We start from the raw sequence: 24,090 nt of genomic DNA on the forward strand, positions 1-24,090 counted from the left end.
AGTTGCCGATGCCTGGTTCAAATAGCGACAGAAACTTGCTCAGCACTTGGGCGCACGAGGCATCGTCCACTGAAGATAATGCTTTGATGTCGTCCCAGTTCCATCGAATCTTTCCTAGCCAGCTTCTGCCGAACAGCGTTGGGCTATCGCCTGGTACAATCCACAGTGATGTCATGCACAGCTCCATTGTACGATACCTTCACTGCCGCACGGCCAATGACTGGTATGAGCTCTTTGGTGTAGGTGCGCAGCTTTGTATAAATCTGGCTCAGTTTGGGCCTTTGTGCCTTGTTGCCCCACAAAAGCCTTCTGGCTCATAATTGACTGACTTGGCCCATGTCCAACTCCATGGAAACTGGAATGCATTTAATTTGACTTTCAGCATTATAGGAGGGCTCTTGGTGGTGAAGGTGTGTACCCCATACACTTCTTCCTCGGCCTCGGGTTGAGTTGCCTCTCTTACTCGTTCAGCGTGATCCGCGCCGGATCGATCATCCTCTGCCGACTCTGCCACTTGGTGAGTCGCAGCACATTTGCACATTCGCTGGAGGTGCCCCATTGTTTCGCAGCCTTTGCACATGTTGTGCTTGAATCGACAGTGATGGGCTCTATGATTACCCCCGCAGCGCCAACATGGTGCTAATGGATTCGCATTCACGCCCCACGGCGGGCTCTGAGTCATCCTCGGTCTTGCAGCTGCAGATGTGTAGGCCCTGCCATGTACAGTTCTGCCTGCTAATGGCGTTATTTTATGCACAGTACTTGCCGGTGAGCTTCATTGCTGAGAAAATATCAGTTTTGTATTATTGTTCGTGGATATGAAAGCCTGGGCTATCGTGATGGCCTTGTTCAGGTCTCGGGATTCGGCAGACAGCAGCTTGCGAAGAATGACCTTATGGCCAATTCCAAGCACGAAAAAGTCCCGCAGCATTTCCCCCAAATATCCAGCAAATTCGCAATGTCCCGCAAAGCGTCTTAGATCGGTGACATAACTCGCCACGTCCTGGCCCTCGGAGTGGTGGTGCGTGTAGAAGCGATACCTGGCCATTAAGATGCTCTCCTTCGGCTTGAGGTGTTCCCGAACCAGCGTACACAACTCAGGATATGTCTTGTCCGTTGGTTTCCTCGGTGCTAGCAGATGCTTGATGAGGCCGTATGTTGTAGACCCACAAACGGTGTGGAGAATCGCCCTGCACTTGATCGTTTTATCGTCCGCATCCAGCTCGTTGGCCACGAAGTACTGGTCGAGATGTTCAACGAAGGTTTCCCAATCATCACCCTCTACAAATCGCTCAAGAATACCAATGGCAGCCATAACTGCAAGAAAATTTGTGATCTGTTACTCGTCGCCAATTGTTATGTTTAGAATAACTCCACAAGACTGAGTACTGTGAGCTTGAACTGATGTGACCTTAGTCTCTTTAATAAAATTCCAGAGTGTCCAAGCAGCATGGCAGACAACCTTTTATACTCGCTTGCACGAGGTGTGCAGGTGACCCTTGGGCCTCCAACAGGTGCGCCCTCTGGTGGCAAGTCTTATACAGTTATAATGTTTACATACATAACAGTGAAGAGGGCATACGGGATACTTGCCTTTATTAGCCAATGCATAGATTATAAGAGCAGGGAGATCATGCTTGAACTATATAAAACACTAGTTAGGCCACAACTAGAGTACTGCATGCAGTTCTGGTCACCATGTTACAGGAAGGATGTGATTGCACTGGAGAGGGAACAGAGGAGATTTACGAGAATATTGCCTGGACAGGAGAATTTTAGCTATGAGGAAAGATTGGATAGGTTAGGGTTGTTTTCTTTGGAACGGAGGAGGCTGAGGGGAAACCTGATTGAGGTGTATAAAATTATGAGGGGCCTAGTTCCCTTAGCAGAGGGGTCAACAACCAGGGGGCATAGATTTAAAGTAATTGATAGGAGGTTTAGAGGGGAGTTGAGGAGAAATATTTTCAACCAGAGGGTGGTGGGGGTCTGGAACTCGTTGCCTGAAAGGGTGGTACAGGCAGAAACCCTCACATTTAAAAAGTACTTGGATGTGCTCTTGAAGTGCCGTAGCCTACTGGGCTACGGATCGAGAGCTGGAAAATGGGATTAAGCCTGATAGGTCTTTGTCGGCCGGCGCGGACACGATGGGCCGAATTGCCACCTTCCGTGCTGCAAATTTCTATAATTCTGAGTTGTGTTTTTGCTTCCTCCTCCGTGTCAGGTGCAGGTCCTAGAGCGATGGGTTTCAGCACTGACCTCTGGTGTCCCCAGGGCCACACCATGCTGCTACGCTTGCAAGACTCGGAGCTGCGGCTGATGGAGACGATGAAGAAGTGGATGACCAGTCGAGTGAGGAGCGACAAGGAATACTCAGGGTTACTTCACCAAATGTTCTCCCAGGCAGAGAGGCAGGAGAGCAGCCTGCAGGCTGGAGGAGCCGATTACATCAGTCACATCAACAAGGTAGGGATGACCCACTGATCCAGGGCTTCATTGATTACTCCCATTTACAGTCATGACTGAATGCTGGCACAGCGGAGGAACACACTGCCCGTGGTGGTACTGAATCAAACAAACCGCAAACATTCACCGTGGCTCAGTGGGCAGCACTCTCGCCCCTGAGTCGCAAGGTTCGTGGGCTCAAGTCCCACTCCAGAGAATTGAGCACGTGATCCAGGCTGACTTTCCCAGTGCAGTGCTGAGGGAGTGCTGCACTATCGGAGGGTCAGTACTGAGGGAGTGCCACACTGTCGGAGGGGCAGTACTGAGGGAGCGCCGCACTGTCAGAAGGGCAGACTTTCAGATGAGACGTTAAACCGAGGCCCCGTCTGCTCCCTCAGGTTGACATAAAAGATCCCCTGGCACTATTTCGAAGAAGAGCAGGGGAGTTTTCTGGTGTCCTGGGGCCAATATTTATCCCTCGACCAACATCACTAAAAAGCAGATAATCTGGTCATTTAAGATGGTGAGAATTGCAGGTTTCCTGAACGGTGGGTCTCGGCCAATTCACAATAACCCAGCATGGGGTTAGATACAGAGTAAAGCTCCCTCTACACTGTCCCATCAAACACTCCCAGGGCAGGTACAGGGGGTTAGATACAGAGTAAAGCTCCCTCTACACTGTCCCATCAAACACTCCCAGGGCAGGTACAGGGGGTTAGATACAGAGTAAAGCTCCCTCTACATTGTCCCATCAAACACTCCCAGGGCAGGTACAGCACGGGTTAGATACAGAGTAAAGCTCCCTCTACACTGTCCCATCAAACACTCCCAGGGCAGGTACAGGGGGTTAGATACAGAGTAAAGCTCCCTCTACACTGCCCCATCAAACACTCCCAGGGCAGGTACAGGGGGTTAGATACAGAGTAAAGCTCCCTCTACACTGTCCCATCAAACACTCCCAGGGCAGGTACAGGGGGTTAGATACAGAGTAAAGCTCCCTCTACACTGTCCCATCAAACACTCCCAGGGCAGGTACAGGGGGTTAGATACAGAGTAAAGCTCCCTCTACATTGTCCCATCAAACACTCCCAGGGCAGGTACAGCACGGGGTTAGATACAGAGTAAAGCTCCCTTTGCACTGTCCCATCAAACTATCAATGAGCTCTTCTCTGCTTTGTGTTATTTCCTGCCGGTGATGATTTTCCATGACGTGGTCTCTGCTGGAGATTTTCACCGCTCGTTCGGCCGTGTTTTTCAGAAGAGGATTTTTTGAACATCTCTCGTCTCACACAGGGAGAGCCCTGACAGTCAATATTGTTGTAATAATGGCCTGTTTGCTCTTTCAGTCCTGGTCAACGATTGTGAATCAGACAGAAGTTTTGAGCCGGGTGATGAGGAAACATTCAGAGGATCTGAACTCGGGGCCCATTAACAAACTGACACTGCTAATCCGCGACAAGCAACTGCTGAAAAAGAGCTACAGTGACCAATGGCAGCAGATCAACCAGGAGGTGATCAAGGTGAGGAGACTGGTGATTCGCCTCCTTCTCAATATGGCTGAAAAATGCACCAAAGAACCTTCTCTTTACTGTCACATGTCTTCAAATATTGAGAGTATTTCTCTTTTTTTCTTTTTCCTCACAAATTTTCTCTTCAACTTTCCTGTTCCCAAAGGCATTGACCCCTTGGTTGAGTTTGTTTGGTTATGGTTGTACCTCTGTCCACAATCCCCCTATACCCATTCCCGATGCACTGACCTTTAGCCACAATAATCCCCACTACCCACCTTGGTTCCGTAACCCTTAATACCCCTGCCCCCCAACCCCCCAACTCCCCGCCCCCCCCCCCCCCAGCCTAAACAGCTTTTTGGGGGAGGGAGTTCCAGATTTCCACTGCCCTTTGTGTAAAGAAGGGAGGGGAGAGAGTCGGGGAGGAGAGGGGGGGAGCTGGGGAGCTGGGGAGAGGGGGTCGGGGAGGGGAGGGGATGGGAGAGGGAGGGGAGAGGAGAGAGTCGAGAGGAGAGGGGGAGGGGAGAGAGGGTGGGGAGGGGAGGGGAGTGGAGAGGAAGTAGGGAGGGGAGGGGAGAGGGGGTTGGGAGAGGAGGTGGGGAGGGGAGAGAGTCGGGGGGGTGGGGGGAGGGGGGGCTTGACAAACGCATGTATGTCAAAAAAAAATGCAGTACAAATAGTTACACTGTCAAATAAATCTGCAATTAAAAAGCTAGTATCAGTCATGGTTTTTTTTGCAAAAATATATTTTATTCATATAAAATTTTCACAATACTTTGGAAATTAGTTCAGTACCTTGCGGTCAGCAATTCCATACAATTGGTTTGGATGCTGACAGCAGTTCCATACAATGCACTAGCGTGCATTTCATTTCAAGGTACAGTTTAGTACATTCCATAAATCACGTTACATGTCGTACTGTGCAAATAAGGGTATTACATGGAGCAGATGAGAACAGGTTTACATTACATTCCAGGCTATATTTCAATACCGATCACCAATCACGTTACATGTAGCACTATGCAGATGAAAGCAGTACACGGAACGGATGGGGATACATTTAGATTTCTTTACAAGTTACTAAACAGTGCAGAGACTTTCATTATACATGGCACAACACAGGTGTTTTTCAGTACATGGTGCTCTATGTATATAAGCAGATTCCCATGAAACAACGGATTGTTGTAAAAACCCAACTGGTTCACAGATGTCCTTTAGGGAAGGAAATCTGCCGCCCTTACCCGGTCTGGCCGATATGGGACACAGTAATCTGGTTGATTCTTAAATGATCTAGCCAGCCACCCAGTTTAATCAAAGGGCAATTAGGGATGGACAATAAATGCTGGCATTGTCAGCGATGCCCACATCCTGTGAACAATTGTTTTTTAAAGAGGAGTGAGCCTTCAAGCGGTTTTGCATCTGACCTGCACTTGCCTTGTGGGTGTTGGCTCGATGTCTGTGATTCTGCGTGTTCCTGTTCCTTCCCCCTTTCCTTTCCCAATTCTCTCAGTGCTGCTACATTTTTTCATTGTGCTACTCTTCAAGTGTAACAGGTTTAGTAAATGTGCCCCAGGATACTTTGAAGGTGACAGGTGAGTTAACACACACAAACCCTGCACTGTCAGCTATGCCTCTCTCTAGCAAGCGGCAAAGTGTGGTTGGTATAGTTACAGTGATAAACAAAAGCACTTTGTAAACTGGTTTGACGAGGGTGTACCCTTCCCAAGTATTTACCGACAGATTAATTGTGATACAAAAGCAAGACACTGGCGGTAATCTGAAATCAAACCAGAAAACTCCAGGAGCACTCAGCAGGTCGGGCAGCATCTGTAGAGAGAGAAACAGAGTCAACATATCAGGTCGATAACCCTTCGTCAGAATTGTGATAATCTGATCATTCCCTTTAAGGACGGAGGTCAGTGTATAGTGTGAGCTGAGGCTTGTGCCGTTGGTCACTTCAGGTGTTCTTCCCCCTTGCCCAAATTATTCCTCTTTGCCATCCTCCCCTCATAAAGTCAGTGGGCCGAAGGTACACTTACTGTCGGAGGTGCCGTCTGTTTTGGTGTTGGTGTTGAGCTCTGTAATCAACGGCAAGCAGAGGATTTTATAACCATCAGAGCCAGCGAGTCCTGGCAAGGAATCCCCTGTAGCCACCAATACCTTCAGGAACTGCGTGGATTGCTTAAGCTGGATCCGCTTTCTCACCCATTGAATCCCCTCCCACGGCCCATGCACACTACCCCTCCCCTCCCCCCCCCCCCATCTTGGACTCATAAGAATATAAGAAATAGGAACAGGAGTCGGCCATTCAGCCCCTCGAGCCTGCTCCGCCATTCAATAAGATCATGGCTGATCTGATCCTGACCTCAACTCCATTTCCCTGCCCACTCCCCATAACCCTTGACTCCTTTATCACTCAAAAATCTGCCTATCTCCACCTTAAATATAGTCAATGACCTAGATTCCTCAACTCTCTGGGGCAGAGAATTCCACAGATGTACAACCCTCGGAGAGAAGAAATTCCTCCTCATCTCAGTTTTAAATGGGCGGCCCCTTATTCTGAGACTATGCCCCCTAGTTCTAGATTCCCCCATGAGGGGAAACATCCTCTCTGCATCTACCCTGTCAAGCCCCCTCAGAATCTTACACGTTTCAATAAGATCGCCTCTCATTCTTCTAAACTCCAATGAGTATAGGCTCAATCTACTCAACCTTTCTTCATAAGTGTGATATTTTCAGCAAGCACACTAACACACAACCTGTAAGATGGCTGCAGATTCCGGAGACTTCTGCTGGCCAGGTGACCTGCTCTTTATTAAACAGCACTAGCTGCAGTAACACAGGCATCCACAGTGTGGAGCTACAGACATTACACTTCTCCCTCCTTAATGAAGAAGTAATTATAACAAACAATCATCATACATAACTTGTATGGTTATAAAAAACAAAGGATATGGACTTATTTTGCCATATTTACAAATCAAGCTTAACCACTTGTTTTCTGTTTTGAAGTGGATACCTTCGCTCTCGAACAGAACCTTCCAAACATGGTGTCGAATTTAAACTCATTCGAGGCTGATCCTGAGGGAAGTTTTCCTCGAAGTGGTGCCCTTGATTTCTATTTGAACTTTGTCTAACTTCAGACTGTTTGTTTTCCCGACTCTGACTCAGACTTACATTCTGACTTTCTCTTGGCTTGGTTTCCAGCATATTTGATGTAGGATATGCTACTGGTGTATCAAAACTCACTGATGAGTCAGAAATAATTGATTCATTCCCACTTTCAACTACTTCCATGTCTATAGGTAAAATATGATCAATGTGAGCAAAACTAACCTGTCCATTATCAAACATCTTGACCAAATATGTGAGAGAACCACATATCTTCACCACTCTTCCTGATAACCACTTTAACCACATATGGTGATGGTTCTTCACTCTCACCTTCTGATTTAATTTCACACTTCTCTCTTTTACTCTACCTCTATCATGATTCTCTTTTTTCTGTCTTAATTGTGTCTCTTCTATGGACTGCGCCAAGTTTGGTTTTAACAACGAGAATCTGGTTCATGGCTGTCGTTTGAGAAACAACTCTGCTGGTGTTCTACCAGTAGTTGTGTGAGGAGTATTACGATACTGTCGTTTCTTTGGATTTGGATCCAACATTTGTTTGATGAGGGCACGTTTTACAATTTGTACAGTGCGCTCTGCTGCATCATTCGAAGCAGGGTGGTATGGTGGAACCTTGGTGTGTTTCACACCATTTTTGCTCGTGAATTGCGCAAATTCTTCTGAATGAAATTGTGGTCCATTATCCGAAACAATTTCTTCTGGGAGGCCAAATGAAGAAAATAATCTTCGCAAAATGTCTAATGTTTTACTTGTTATTTTCCACATTGGAAACACCTCAACCCACTTTGAATGGCTATCAATTACAATGAACTATTGTTGTCCTTCTAGCTCAGCAAAATCAATATGTAGCCTTTGCCACACCCTGGGAGGCCATTTCCATGGCTGTAATAGTAGTTGTGGTGGTTACCAATTGACATGTCGTTAACTGACTTACGAAGTACTCTATATCTTCATCAAGACCTGGCCACCATAAGTAACTTTGTGCAAAACTCTTGGTCAAGCACATTTCCAGGTGCTGGTCATGGAGGTCTCCTAATAATTTAGACCTCAATTTATTTGGTATAACCACTCTTGCACCCCACATGATACAATCTTTATCGACTGATAATTCATTCCTACGAATGAAGAATGGATGAATATCTTTGTCTGTTACCTGGTTTGGCCATCCATTTGCAATATAATCATACACCTTTGACATAACTGGGTCATGTTTGGTTGCTCTACCAATCTCTTCAGCTGTGACTGGCAGTTCATCAATGTATGAAGAATAGAACACCTCTTCCCTATCGGGTGTAACTTGTGATGGGGAAGGCAATCTAGACATAGCATCAGCATTACTGTGATCAACTGATTGTCTGTATTCAATATCATATGTATATGCTGACAAAATCAAAGCCCATCTCTGCATTCGGGCTGCAGCTAATGTTGGAACTGGGGACTTTGGATGGAGGATTGCTGTCAGGGGCTTATGGTTCGTAATGAGAGTAAACTTCGGACCATACAAGCGTTTGTAGAACTTCTTGACCCCAAAAATTAATGTCAAAGCTTCCCTTTTGATTTGCGCATAATTACGCTCACTGGCACTGAGAGTGCGTGAAGCAAAAACAATTGGTCTCTCCTCCCCACTACATAATACATGAGATTACTGCCCCAACTCCATATGGAGAGGCATCACATGCTAGCTTGATCTCCTGAGATACGTCATAATGAACTAACATGGTGCTCTCTACCAAGTTGCTTTTACACTCCTTGAATGCTGTATCGCATTCTTTTGACCACTTCCAATGGACCTGTTTTTACAATAGTTCATTCAGTGTATGCAATAATGTAGCCAAATTTGGTAGTTCAAAAGACCCAAAAATGATCGAAGTTCAGTGACATTCTTGGGAGTGGGTGCATTTCTGATTGCATCCAGTTTTTCCATGGTTGGATGTAAACCACCTTTGTCTACTTTGTACCCTAAGTACTCCACGGAGTTTTGAAATAATTCACATTTGCGAGCAGCCACTCGTACTCTGTGCTTCTCTAGCAGTTTGAGGACTTAATTCAATATATTATTATGAATTTGCTATTTGGTGCTGAAATTAGTGTGTCATCTAAATAACATACTACCCCTTCAATACCTTGCAAAATCTGGTTCATTACTCCTTGGAATATGGCAGGGGTGTAAAACACTCCAAATGGTAGCCTATTAAATTGATATAGACCCAGATGAGTATTTATAGGCAAGCATGACTTGGACTCCTCATCTAGTTCAAGCTGTAAATAGGCATTCATAAGATCCAACTTTTAAAAAATCTGACCCCCTGTCAGTGTTGTGAACAAATCAGCTATATTTGGCAATGTATTGGGGACATTACCCTCTCGAACTTGGTTTACGGTTACTTTATAATCACCACACAATCTTACCTTACCATCGGACTTAGGTGCAACAACAATGGGTGTAGCCCAATTACATCAATCTATCTTACAAATAATGTTCTCAGTCTCTAGTCTTTTGAGTTCTTGCTCAACTTTCTCCTTGAGTGCATATGGTACGGAACGTGGCTTGCAGTAAACCGATCTAGCATCCTTCTGTACCCTGACACTCGCCTTGAAGCCTTGGATCGGACTGCCCGTTTCGCAGAACACCTTTGGATAATTCTTGGTGAATCATTCTTTGATGCAAATCTTGTTTCAACACGAAAAATCTCACTCCAATCCAGCTTTAGCGATCCCAACTAATTTCTTCCTACTATGGCAGGCTTGTCTCCTGCCACTACTATTAGAGGCAAGCTCTGAGCTTGATCCTTGTATTTCACCGGTACGGTGATACGACCTACCACCGGAATGTTCTTTCACGAGTAGTCTCGCAGCTCTATCTTGGCTTTCTCCAATGGGAAATCCCACAATTTGTCACGAGATAGCGACTCTGGCACTACACTCACGGATGCACCAGTATCGATTTCCATGGGTATCTTGAATCCCACAACATCTATGTGGATTATGATACTTTTTGAATCGCTGTCCATTGACCTCGTGCTCCTGATGACGTTTAGCTCTAACATCTCCTCGTCCTGTTGTTGTTGTTCCATGCTATGTAGTCTCTGGGGATTTCTACTCATAGCTTTGAAAGCTGGTTTACCCTTCAGTCGGCATGCCTTCGCAAGATTACAATTTTCTTGCAGACGAAACACTCTGCCTTCACATATGGACAAATATGAGCAATGTGTTGTCCCAGGCACCGATAGCAGGATGTCAATGCTCTGTTCCCAGTTCCAGTTTCTGAGACTTTGGGGCCCCACCGCCTTTTACTTTGAACCTGCAGACGATTCACCTTGGTTGTCTGATGACTGAAATTAGTATGCAATTCTTGGGAATATTGGTCAGCCATGCTCATCGGCCTAGCTGTCTGACAAGCTAAATCAAAAGTCAAGTTAGGCGTCGTCAATAACTTTCTTCTGATTGCATCATTTTTCATCCCACAAACAAAGCGGTCTCGCAATGCTCGGTTCTGAAAGTCTCCGAAATTACATTGAATAGATAGTTTTTTTAATGCTACACTGTACTCTCTGATATTTTCTTCGGCCTTCTGATTTCGTATTCCGAAATGATAACTTTCAGCAATTTCTAACGGAACGGGGCTGTAATGTTGTTCTAACTTAGTTAGAATCTGTTTCAGCGTTCTATTCTTTGGCTTGTCGGGCACAAGCAAATTTATCAGCGTTTCATACAATTCTGGCCTGGCCTCAGTTAAGAATATAGCTCTTTTTCGTTCCAACTTCGCCCGGTTATTGTCTTCATTACCGGGGATTTCGATGATATTATTTGCAGTGAAAAACATTTCTAGCCCATCCACATACGCTCTGAAACTTTCTCGGTCGCATTGCAATTCCCCCAAATACCCTATAGCTCCCATAGGGGCAGCCATTTTGACTCTGGCAGTTTAACAAAGTGTGCTCGTAATTTACCTCGGATTTGTAGTTGTTTTCAAAAACAGAGAAGCTCTCAAAGTCTCTCTGTCGGCTGGCTGAATCCTTCACCAACAAAAATTTCAGCTTTGTATTATCCGATTACATCCCATTCTCGCCGCCAAATGTGATATCTTCAGCGAGCACACTAACACATAACCTGTAAGATGGCTGCAGGTTCCGGAGGTGGTCAGGTGACCTGCTCTTTATTAAACAGCACTAGCTGCAGTAACACAGGCGTCCACAGTGTGGCGCTACAGACATTACAATAAGTCAAACCCTTTCATCTCAGGAATCAACCTAGTGAACCTTCTCTGAACAGCCTCCAATGCAAGTATATTCCTCCTTAAATACGGAGACCAAAACTGTACGCATTACTCCAGGTGTGGCCTCACCAGTACCCTCTACAGTTGTAGCAGGACTTCTCTGCTTTTATACTCTATCCCCCTTGCAATAAAGGCTAACATTCCATTTGCCTTCCTGATTACCTGCTGTACCTGCATACTAACGCTTTGTGTTTCATGCACAAGGACCCCTAGGTCCCTCTGTACTGCAGCATTTTGTAATTTTTCTCCATTTAAATAATAATTTGCTTTTTTATTTTTTCTGCAAAGTGGATAACCTTTTTCCCACATTATACTCCATTTTCCAAATTTTTGCCCATTCACTTAGCCTGTCTATATCCCTTTGTAGATTTTGTGTGTCCTCCTCACAACTTGCTTTCCCACCCATATTTGTATCATCAGCAAACTTGGTTATGTTACACTCTGTCCCTTCATCCAAATCATTAATATAGATTGTAAATAGTTGAGGCCCCAGCACCGATCCTTGTGGCACCCCACTAGTTACTGTTTGCCAACCGGAAAACGACCCATTTATCCCGACTCTCTGTTTTCTGTTAGTTAGCCAATCCTCTGTGCATGCCAATATATTACCCCCAGTCTCGTGAGCTTTTATCTTGTGCAGTAACCTTTTATATGGCACCTTATTGAATGCCTTCTGGAAATCCAAGTACACCACATCCACTCTGCCCACCCACTTAATCCCCTCCCACAGCCCGTGTACACTCTCCCCTATCATGGACTCTCCCCACACATTTAATCTCCTCTCACAGCCCACGTATACCCTAACCCTCCAATCTCTTTCCCATTTACCCTGCTCCTTTTGAGCGAATCAATGCAGCCTCATTTAACGATCTTTTCTCCCCACATCCTCATTGTGTTGCGATCAAGGCACATTACGCTGTCTCCTACTCTAACTTTTTCTTTCTTAGGAACTCCTCACTTCCCTCAGTCCTCCATCCTCCACCCCCGCCCCCCCTCCACAATCCACATCCTTATCAATCGCGTGCTGTAACCACCGGTTCGATGCATCTTGTCTTTCTGGTCTTTTCAACTTTAGTGGTATTCTCACTGGGATTTTCCTTAGATTTTTCATCTGAGTCTCTCAGTAAAAATATTGGTTTAGTTTCTCCAGAATGGTGGAGTTTGAGAATCATCAAGCCAGTAGTTGGCTTCCTGTTGTGGAATCATGTGTTTGAAGTGTGTCCTGTGATTTACAGAACACCCAGAGCGAGATTGAGAAAATGAAGTCAAATTATCGGCAGCAAGCCAAGGAAATGAGCTCAGCAAAGCGAAAGTTTCAGGAGGCCAGTAAAGGTGAGTGTGACAGGCAGAGGTGGAGGAAAGATCACAGAGAGCCAAGCAGGTAAACACTGCACGGGGAACACACAGGTAGATCATTCACATCTTGGGACTCTGCACAGGGAACTCACAATTAAACACCATGGGACCGCATCATAGTCAGTCCCTCGTATCGAGGATGACTTGCTTCCACGCCAAAAAAGGATGAGTTCACAGGTGTTTCAATGAAGGACCCAATATTCCAGGTCCTGAACTGCATCCTGAAGGGTGGAAGATGCCTGTGGGTGGATTTTTTTAACGTGGGGTGGCCGTTGCACACCAGCCACCACACGGGCTTGACAGAGCGAGGTCTTGGTCCAGTGGCAAGGGTTAACCAGGACGACTGGAGATCAGCTCTGCTGCACTGACCCAGTGCGCACACATATCGCAGTGTGGGCTGGCCCGTGCTGGCCCTGGGCCCCGAACTCACGCCTCCCCTGGGCCCCGATCACGTCCACCTACAGTCTCTCGCCCCAACCTCCCTGCTCCTGCTGTATCTGCCCATGCTCCAATCACCGACCTGGACCTTGATGACTCCACTCTTCGCTGCCGTCGCCCTGCTGGGACACTGCACTGGGAACTCTCGCAGGTAAATCATTCACACCTTGGGACACTGCTCATACCTCTTTGAGCAAGCTTTTGGTCACCTGTCCTAATACCTCCTGTAGTGCTTCAGTGTCAAGTATTATCTGATTACGCACCTGTGAAGCACCTTGGGATGTTATCCCGTTAAAGGCACTATATAAATGAATGTTGTTGTTATGCTTCAAGGGAGCTTTGTGAGAAATATTTATGGAAGCTGGAAAGCATGAGGTGCCTGGGATCAATATGCAGATATCTCCCCCGCCTGATGGCTGCAAGCGTCCTGATATGATTGGGGTTTGGGCAGTCTCAACCCCATTTTAAATTGCCTGTAGGTTGATGATCCCGTGCGGAGAGGCCCCAGATGGGTGTGGAAAATGGTAAATTGTCACATTGGTGCAATGATGAGGGCTCATGCTGAGCTGGGCTTGCTGCTAATATTGAGGGGAGGGGGTGGGTGGGTTTTGCTTCCATGCTCACCAGTCTGTGACCTATCGACCGATGGAAAACATTGATTGAACAAGGCTACCCCGCACTAATATCCCTCGCCTTAATGAAAGAAAGAAAGACTTGCATTTATATAGCGTCTTTCACGACCACTGGACGTCCCAAAGCGCTTTACAGCCAATGAAGTACTTTTGGAGTGTACTCACTGTTGTCATGTAGGAAACATGGCAGCTAATTTGCGCACAGCAAGCTCCCACAAACAGCAATGTGATAATGACTAGATCATCTGTTTTAGTGATGTTGATTGAGGGATAAATATTGGCCAGGACACCAGGGAGAACTCCCCTGCTCTTCTTCGAAATAGTGTCATGGGATCTTTTATGTCTACTTGTAAGAGCAGACAGGGCCTCGGTTTAATCTCATCGGAAAGACTGCCTCTCCGACAGTGCAGCACTCCCTCAGCACTGCACTGGGAGTGTCAGCCTGGATTTTGTGCTCAAGTCTCTGGAGTGGGACTGGGACCCACAACCATCTGACTCAGAGGTGAGAGAGAGAGTGCTGCCCACTGAGCCACGGCTGACAATTCAGCTGAGTTCAATATTTTAATTTAGAATCTTTCTGATTGCGTGAGTTTCTCTTCAAACCCAGATAGAGAACGAGACAGGCTGAGGGACAAATACGTTAAAGCCACCATGAAGATGCACCTGCTCCACAATCAGTACGTGCTGGCCGTCAGATCTGCTGAGGTCCATCACCAGCATTACTATCAGCAGGGCTTGCCCGCACTGCTCAACACTCTACAGGAGCTGCACGAGGAGATGGTTAATATTCTGTAAGTACATTGGCCCCCCCCCCCCCAACCCCCTCCTCCCTGCAGACGGATCACCGTGGGCAGATTAAGGGGCTCAGCTTCAGATCCCAAACTAAAGTATCCAACTCTTGACAGCACATGTGGGAGAATAATTGTGTTCGGGGGTGAGAGATATTTCAGGCACGTGATGTCTCATTAAACACTCCCAGGACAGGTACAGCACGAGTTAGATACAGAGTAAAGCTCCCTCTACACTGTCCCATCAAACATTCCCAGGGCAGGTACAGGGGGTTAGATACAGAGTAAAGCTCCCTCTACACTGTCCCATCAAACACTCCCAGGGCAGGTACAGCACGGGGTTAGATACAGAGTAAAGCTCCCTCTACACTGTCCCATCAAACACTACAAGGGCAGGTACAGGGGGTTAGATACAGAGTAAAGCTCCCTCTACACTGTCCCATCAAACACTCCCAGGGCAGGTACAGGGGGTTAGATACAGAGTAAAGCTCCCTCTACACTGTCCCATCAAACATTCCCAGGGCAGGTACAGGGGTTAGATACAGAGTAAAGCTCCCTCTACACTGTCCCATCAAACACTCCCAGGGCAGGTACAGCACGGGGTTAGATACAGAGTAAAGCTCCCTCTACACTGTCCCATCAAACACTCCCAGGGCAGGTACAGGGGGTTAGATACAGAGTAAGACTCCCCGGTTAAGAATGAGTTAGAGGAGGGGAGAGTGTGGTGTACCCTGCTGTCGGTGCGGGGAGCAGGACGGATATGTAGGACAGTGGGTTCGAAACGTTTGAGGAACCGGAGGGGGACAATCCAAGAAGCAGTGGCCTATACTGAATCTGTTATCGACAAGCTCTCCTCTGCTATGTGTTACTTGCTACGTGTCTGTGAGTTTTCCGTTTGACCCTCTCCCTATTGTTTTCACTGAGAGTTTGATGGTGGCTTTTGTGAAATGAATTTGAAATTGAGTAAAGGGATTTATAGAAACATAGAAAATAGGTGCAGGAGCAGGCCATTCAGCCCTTTGAGCCTGCACCACCATTCAACATGATCATGGCTGATCATGCAACTTCAGTACCCCATTCCTGCTTTCTCTACGTACCCCTTGATCCCTTTAGCCGTAAGGGCCAGATCTAACTCCCTTTTGAATATATCTAACGACCTGACCTCAACAACTTTCTGTGGTAGAGAATTCTACAGGTTCACAATTCTCTGAGTGAAGAGGTTTTTCCTCATAAGAACATAAGAATTCGGAACAGGAGTAGGCCATCTAGCCCCTCGAGCCTGCTCCACCATTCAACAAGATCATGGCTGATCTGGCCGTGGACTCAGCTCCACTTACCTGCCCGCTCCCCATAACCCTTAATTCCCTTCTTGGTTAAAAATCTGTCTATCTGTGATTTGAATACCTTCAATGAGCTAGCCTCAACTGCTTCCTTGGGCAGAGAATTCCACAGATTCAAAACCCTCTGGGAGAAGAAATTCCTTCTCAACTCGGTTTTATTTTGAGGCTGTGCCCCCTAGTTCTAGTCTCCCCAACCAGTGGAAACAACCTCTCTGCCTCTATCTTGTCTATCCCTTTCATTATTTTAAATGTTTCTATAAAATCACCACTCATCATTCTGAACTCCAACGAGTAAAGACCCAGTCTACTCAATCTATCATCATAAGTTAACCCCCTCATCTCCGGAATCAGCCTAGTGAATTGTCTCTGTACCCCCTCCAAAGCTAGTATATCCTTCCTTAAGTAAGGTGACCAAAACTGCACGCAGTACTCCAGGTGCGACCTCACCAATACCCTGTACAGTTGCAGCAGGACCTCCCTGCTTTTGTACTCCATCCCTCTTGCAATGAAGGCCAACATTCCATTCACCTTCCTGATTACCTGCTGCAGCTGCAAACTAACTTTTTGGGATTCATGCACATCAGCTGTGGCTCAGTGGGTAGCGCTCTCGCCTGGAAGTGAGAAGGTTGTGGGTTCAGATCCCATTCCACATTTTTTTTCCGCTCTTACATCCGGTCCAGGGTGTCCTTGGAGATGGAGCATGCGGTGTCCACCGGTACGCTCGCGGCCTTCCGCGAGAGGTGGGCACCGGAGGGACTGGAGTGCATCATCACGCCCGGCAACCAAATTTTAATTTGATTTTACGTTTTAAAGTTTAATTTGTTTTAATTGCCGGTGCTTTTAGTGTCCCCTTCCCTTTTATAGGGGGCACTGGGAAAATTGTGATTTTAGTGCCCAAAAAAAAAACACAAAAAAAAACAAAAAAAAGGAAAAAAAAAGGGCCTTGTAAATGTCTGGTGTGTCACCCAGGTCGGGTGGCACGGTTTAATGTTTTATGTTTTGCAGGTAGACTCTAAAAGAGTTTCATGCACAAGGACCCCCAGGTCTCTCTGCACAGCAGCATGTTGTAATTTCTCCCCATTCAAATAATATTCCCTTTTACTGTTTTTTTTCCAAGGTGGATGACCTCACATTTTCTGACATTGTATTCCATCTGCCAAACCTTAGCCCATTCGCTTAACCTATCTAAATCTCTTTGCAGCCTCTCTCTGTCCTCTACACAACCCGCTTTCCCACTAATCTTTGTGTCATCTGCAAATTTTGTTACACTACACTCTGTCCTCTCTTCCAGGTCATCTATGTATATTGTAAGCAGTTGTGGTCCCAGCACCAATCCCTGTGGCACACCACTAACCACCGATTTCCAACCCGAAAAGGACCCATTTATCCCGACTCTCTGTTTTCTGTTAGCCAGCTAATTCTCGATCCATGCTAATACATTTCCTCTGTCTCCGCGTACCTTTATTTTCTGCAGTAACCTTTTGTGTGGCACCTTATCGAATGCCTTTTGGAAATCTAAATACACCACATCTATCGGTACACCTCTATCCACCATGCTCGTTATATCCTCAAAGAATTCCAGTAAATTAGTTAAACATGATTTCCCCTTCATGAATCCATGTTGCGTCTGCTTGATTGCACTATTCCTATCTAGATGTCCCGCTATTTCTTCCTTAATGATAGTTTCAAGCATTTTCCCCACTACAGATGTTAAACTAACCGGCCTATAGTTACCTGCCTTTTGTCTGCCCCCTTTTTTAAACAGAGGCGTTACATTAGCTGCTTTCCAATCCGCTGGTACCTCCCCAGAGTCCAGAGAATTTTGGTAGATTATAACAAATGCATTTGCTATAACTTCTGCCATCTCTTTTAATACCCTGGGATGCATTTCATCAGGAGCTAAATTAAAAAGTAGGACCTCAAAAGTAGTAATCTCGGGATTGCTACCAGTGCCACGTGCTAGTCAGAGTAGGAATCGCAGGATAGCGCAGATGAATACGTGGCTTGAGCAGTGGTGCAGCAGGGAGGGATTCAAATTCCTGGGGCATTGGAACCAGTTCTGGGGGTCTGCACCTGGCCAGGACCGGAACCAATGTCCTAGGGGGAGTGTTTGCTAGTGCTGTTGGGGAGGAGTTAAACTAATATTGCAGGGGGATGGGAACCTATGCAGGGAGACAGAGGGAGACAAAAATGAGGCAAAAGCAAAAGACAGAAAGGAGATGAGGAAAAGTGGAGGGCAGAGAAACCCAAGGCAAAGAACAAAAAGGGCCACTGTACAGCAAAATTCTAAAAGGACAAAGGGTGTTAAAAAAGCAAGCCTGAAGGCTTTGTGTCTTAATGCAAGGAGTATCCGCAATAAGGTGGATGAATTAACTGTGCAAATAGATGTTAACAAATATGATGTGATTGGGATTACGGAGACGTGGCTCCAGGATGATCAGGGCTGGGAACTCAACATCCAGGGGTATTCAACATTCAGGAAGGATAGAATAAAAGGAAAAGGAGGTGGGGTAGCATTGCTGGTTAAAGAGGAGATTAATGCAATAGTTAGGAAAGACATTAGCTTGGATGATGTGGAATCTATATGGGTAGAGCTGCAGAACACTAAAGGGCAAAAAACGTTAGTGGGAGTTGTGTACAGACCTCCAAACAGTAGTAGTGATGTTGGGGAGGGCATCAAACAGGAAATTAGGAGTGCATGCAATAAAGGTGCAGCAGTTATAATGGGTGACTTTAATATGCACATAGATTGGGCTAGCCAAACTGGAAGCAATACGGTGGAGGAGGATTTCCTGGAGTGCATAAGGGATGGTTTTCTAGACCAATATGTCGAGGAACCAACTAGGGGGGAGGCCATCTTAGACTGGGTGTTGTGTAATGAGAGAGGATTAATTAACAATCTCATTGTGCGAGGCCCCTTGGGGAAGAGTGACCATAATATGGTGGAATTCTGCATTAGGAAGGAGAATGAAACAGTTAATTCAGAGACCATAGTCCAGAACTTAAAGAAGGGTAACTTTGAAGGTATGAGGCGTGAATTGGCTAAGATAGATTGGCGAATGATACTTAAGGGGATGACTGTGGATGGGCAATGGCAGACATTTAGAGACCGCATGGATGAATTACAACAATTGTACATTCCTGTCTGGCGTAAAAATAAAAAAGGGAAGGTGGCTCAACCGTGGCTATCTAGGGAAATCAGGGATAGTATTAAAGCCAAGGAAGTGGCATACAAATTGGCCAGAAATAGCAGCGAACCTGGGGACTGGGAGAAATTTAGAACTCAGCAGAGGAGGACAAAGGGTTTGATTAGGGCAGGGAAAATGGAGTACGAGAAGAAGCTTGCAGGGAACAATAAGGCGGATTGCAAAAGTTTCTATAGGTATGTAAAGAGAAAAAGGTTAGTAAAGACAAACGTAGGTCCCCTGCAGTCAGAATCAGGGGAAGTCATAACGGGGAACAAAGAAATGGCAGACCAATTGAACAAGTACTTTGGTTCAGTATTCACGAAGGAGGACACAAACAACCTTCCGGATATAAAAGGGGTCAGAGGGTCTAGTAAGGAGGAGGAACTGAGGGAAATCTTTATTAGTCGGGAAATTGTGTTGGGGAAATTGATGGGATTGAAGGCCGATAAATCCCCAGGGCCTGATGGACTGCATCCCAGGGTACTTAAGGAGGTGGCCTTAGAAATAGCGGATGCATTGACAGTCATTTTCCAACATTCCATTGACTCTGGATCAGTTCCTATGGAGTGGAGGGTAGCCAATGTAACCCCACTTTTTAAAAAAGGAGGGAGAGAGAAAGCAGGGAATTATAGGCCGGTCAGCCTGACCTCAGTAGTGGGTAAAATGATGGAATCAATTATTAAGGATGTCATAGCAGCGCATTTGGAAAATGGTGACATGATAGGTCCAAGTCAGCATGGATTTGTGAAAGGGAGATCATGCTTGACAAATCTTCTGGAATTTTTTGAGGATGTTTCCAGTAAAGTGGACAAAGGAGAACCAGTTGATGTGGTATATTTGGACTTTCAGAAGGCTTTCGACAAGGTCCCACACAGGAGATTAATGTGCAAAGTTAAAGCACATGGGATTGGGGGTAGTGTGCTGACGTGGATTGAGAACTGGTTGTCAGACAGGAAGCAAAGAGTAGGAGTAAATGGGTACTTTTCAGAATGGCAGGCAGTGACTAGTGGGGTACCGCAAGGTTCTGTGCTGAGGCCCCAGCTGTTTACACTGTACATTAATGATTTAGACGAGGGGATTAAATGTAGTATCTCCAAATTTGCGGATGACACTAAGTTGGGTGGCAGTGTGAGCTGCGAGGAGGATGCTATGAGGCTGCAGAGTGACTTGGATAGGTTAGGTGAGTGGGCAAATGCGTGGCAGATGAAGTATAATGTGGATAAATGTGAGGTTATCCACTTTGGTGGTAAAAACAGAGAGACAGACTATTATCTGAATGGTGACAGATTAGGAAGGGGGAAGGTGCAGCGAGACCTGGGTGTCATGGTACATCAGTCATTGAAGGTTGGCATGCAGGTACAGCAGGCGGTTAAGAAAGCAAATGGCATGTTGGCCTTCATAGCGAGGGGATTTGAGTACAGGGGCAGGGAGGTGTTGCTACAGTTGTATAGGGCCTTGGTGAGGCCACACTTGGAGTATTGTGTACAGTTTTGGTCTCCTAACTTGAGGAAGGACGTTCTTGCTATTGAGGGAGTGCAGCGAAGATTCACCAGCCTGATACCTGGGATGGTGGGACTGACCTATCAAGAAAGATTGGATCAACTGGGCTTGTATTCACTGGAGTTCAGAAGAGTGAGAGGGGACCTCATAGAAACGTTTAAAATTTTGACGGGTTTGGACAGGTTGGATGCAGGAAGAATGTTCCCAATGTTGGGGAAGTCCAGAACCAGGGGTCACAGTCTAAGGATAAGGGGTAAGCCATTTAGGACCGAGATGAGGAGAAACTTCTTCACCCAGAGAGTGGTGAACCTGTGGAATTCTCTACCACAGAAAGTAGTTGAGGCCAATTCACTAAATATATATTCAAAAGGGAGTTAGATGAAGTCCTTACTACTCGGGGGATCAAGGGGTATGGCGAGAAAGCAGGAAGGGGGTACTGAAGTTTCATGTTCAGCCATGAACTCATTGAATGGCGGTGCAGGCTAGAAGGGCTGAATGGCCTGCTCCTGCACCTATTTTCTATGTTTCTATGTTTCTATGACCAGGGGACTTGTCTACCTTGAGTCCCATTAGCCTGTCCAGCACTACCCACCTCGTGATAGTGATTGTCTCAAGGTCCTCCCTTCCCACATTCCTGTGACCAGCAATTTTTGGCATGGCTTTTGTGTCTTCCACTGTGAAGACCCCAGCAAAATAATTGTTTAAGATCTCAGCCATTTCCACTTTTCCCATTATTAAATCCCCTAAGAGACCAACATTTACTTTTGTCACTCTTTTCCGTTTTATATATCGGTAAAAGCTTTTACTATCTGTTTTTATGTTTTGCGCAAGTTTACTTTCGTAATCTATCTTTCGTTTCTTTATTGCTTTCTTAGTCATTCTTTGCTGTCGTTTAAAATTTTCCCAATCTTCTAGTTTCCCACTAACCTTGGCCACCTTATACGCATTAGTTTTTAATTTGATACTCTCCTTTATTTCCTTGGTTATCCCTTCTCTTACCGCCCTTCTTTTTCACTGGAATATATTTTTGTTGAGCACTATGAAAGAGCTCCTTAAAAGCCCTCCACTGTTCCTCAATTGTGCCACCGTTTAGTCTGTGTTCCCAGTCTACTTTAGCCAACTCTACCCTCATCCCACTGTAGTCCCCTTTGTTTAAGCATAGTACGCTCATTTGAGACACTACTTCCTCACCCTCAATCTGTATTACAAATTCAACCATACTGTGATCACTCATTCCGAGAGGATCTTTTACTAGGAGATCGTTTATTATTCCTGTCTCATTACACAGGACCAGATCTAAGATAGCTTGCTCCCTTGTAGGTTCTGTAACATACTGTTCTAAGAAACAATCCCGTATGCATTCTATGAATTCCTCCTCCAGGCTACCCCGTGCGATTTGATTTGACCAATCGATATGTAGCTTAAAATCCCCCATGATTACTGCCGTTCCTTTTTCACATGCCTCCATTATTCCCTTGATTATTACCCGCCCCACCATGAAGTTATTATTTGGGGGCCTATAAACTACGCCCACCAGTGACTTTTTCCCCTTACTATCTCTAATCTCCACCCACAATGATTCAACATTTTGTTCATTAGAGCCAATATCGTCTCTCACAACTGCCCTGATATCATCCTTTATTAACAGAGCTACCCCACCTCCTTTCCCTTCTTGTCTATCTTTCCGAATTGTCAGATACCCCTGTATGTTTAATTCCCAGTCTTGGCCACTCTGCAACCACGTTTCTGTAATGGCCACCAAATCATTCGCATTTGTAATGATTTGTGCCGTCAACTCATTTACTTTATTTCGAATGCTGCGTGCGTTTAGGTAGAGTGTTTTAATCTGTGTTCAATTTTATCTTGGGCTGTAGCGTGTCGTCATTGCGGGTGTTTCGCTATCTCTCCATCTACTCCATTTCCTTTCCAGCACAGAACATTTGCAAAGTTGTTAAGTTCCTATCATGGGACGCTGGAGCCGTCACTTCTAACAATACGGTCCAAAGCTGCATCTCTGAGCTGAACTACCCATCAGTGGCTCCTCTATTAGTCAGACACTGCGGGAAAGGCTAAACACAAACTCATACGAGGAGAGATTACGCAAATTAGGGTTGTATTCCCTCGAATTTAGACAGTTAAGGGGCGATCTGATCGAAGTTTTCAGGATATTTAGGGGAACACATAGTGTAGATCGAGAGAAGCTATTTCTGCTGGTTGGAGAGTCTGGGACTATGGGGCAGAGTCTAAAAATTAGAGTCAGACCTTTCAGGAGTGAAATTAGGAAACACTTCTACACACAAAGGGTGGTAGAAGTTTGGAACTCTCTTCCGCAAACAGCAATAGATGCTAGATCAATTGTTAATTTTAAATCGGAGATTGATCGATTTTTGTTACCAAAGGAATTAATGGATATGGGGCAAAGGCGGATAGATGGAGTTAGGTCGCAGATCATTGAATGGTGGCACAGGCTCGAGGGGCTGAATGGCCTCCTCCTGTTCCTATCTATATGTTCCTCACCCAGTAGGGTCCAGGTCCCATTCCCAGCCTGTGTTGGGTTAACTGATATCACCCGGTCTGATTCCACTCCTAAACAGCCAGCTCTAATCGATGATGAAAATAATTATTCGTTGTGCAGAAGTTAAACGATAGACTCCTGGTAGATTAGAGAGAGATTAATCCTTTAATAGAAGTCACTGAAATACTCAGTTGATCGAAAGTTAATACAGGAGCATGGGGTCAATTTTCCAATGGTGTGTTCCCAGCATGGAGCCTCACATAGAAACATAGAAACATAGAAAATAGGTGCAGGAGTAGGCCATTCGGCCCTTCTAGCCTGCACCGCCATTCAATGAGTTCATGGCTGAACATTCAACTTCAGTACCCCATTCCTGCTTTCTCGCCATAGCCGTTGATCCCCCTAGTAGTAAGGACCTCATCTAACTCCTTTTTGAATATATTTTAGTGAATTGGCCTCAACAACTTTCTGTGGTAGAGAATTCCACAGGTTCACCACTCTCTGGGTGAAGAAGTTCCTCCGCATCTCGGTCCTAAATGGCTTACCCCTTATCCTTAGACTGTAACCTCTGGTTCTGAACTTCCCCAACATTGGGAACATTCTTCCTGCATCTAACCTGTCTAACCCCGTCAGAATTTTAAATGTTTCTATGAGGTCCCCTCTCATTCTTCTGAACTCCAGTGAATACAAGCCCAGTTGATCCAGTCTTTCTTGATAGGTCAGTCCCGCCATCCCGGGAATCAGTCTGGTGAACCTTCGCTGCACTCCCTCAATAGCAAGAATGTCCTTCCTCAGGTTAGGAGACCAAAACTGTACACAATACTCCAGGTGTGGCCTCACCAATGCCCTGTACAACTGTAGCAACACCTCCCTGCCCCTGTACTCAAATCCCCTTGCTATGAAGGCCAACATGCCATTTGCTTGCTTAACCGCCTGCTGCACCTGCATGCCAACCTTCAATGACTGATGTACCAT

At 45.8% G+C, this 24,090-nt stretch overlaps 1 protein-coding gene across 1 annotated transcript in view; it reads left to right on the forward strand.

The window, feature by feature from the left end:
- Positions 1–24,090, forward strand: part of fes (FES proto-oncogene, tyrosine kinase) — a 74,109-nt gene that overhangs the window by 20,588 nt on the left and 29,431 nt on the right. The window contains exons 2-5 of the mRNA XM_070864924.1: positions 2,222–2,463; positions 3,789–3,962; positions 12,594–12,690; positions 14,392–14,575. Coding sequence (XP_070721025.1) covers positions 2,239–2,463; positions 3,789–3,962; positions 12,594–12,690; positions 14,392–14,575 — 680 coding nt within the window. The 5' untranslated portion in view covers positions 2,222–2,238. The remainder of the gene's footprint in view (positions 1–2,221; positions 2,464–3,788; positions 3,963–12,593; positions 12,691–14,391; positions 14,576–24,090) is intronic.

The sequence above is a fragment of the Pristiophorus japonicus genome, chromosome 21 (assembly GCF_044704955.1).
Source record: "Pristiophorus japonicus isolate sPriJap1 chromosome 21, sPriJap1.hap1, whole genome shotgun sequence".
Lineage (NCBI taxonomy): Eukaryota > Metazoa > Chordata > Chondrichthyes > Pristiophoridae > Pristiophorus > Pristiophorus japonicus.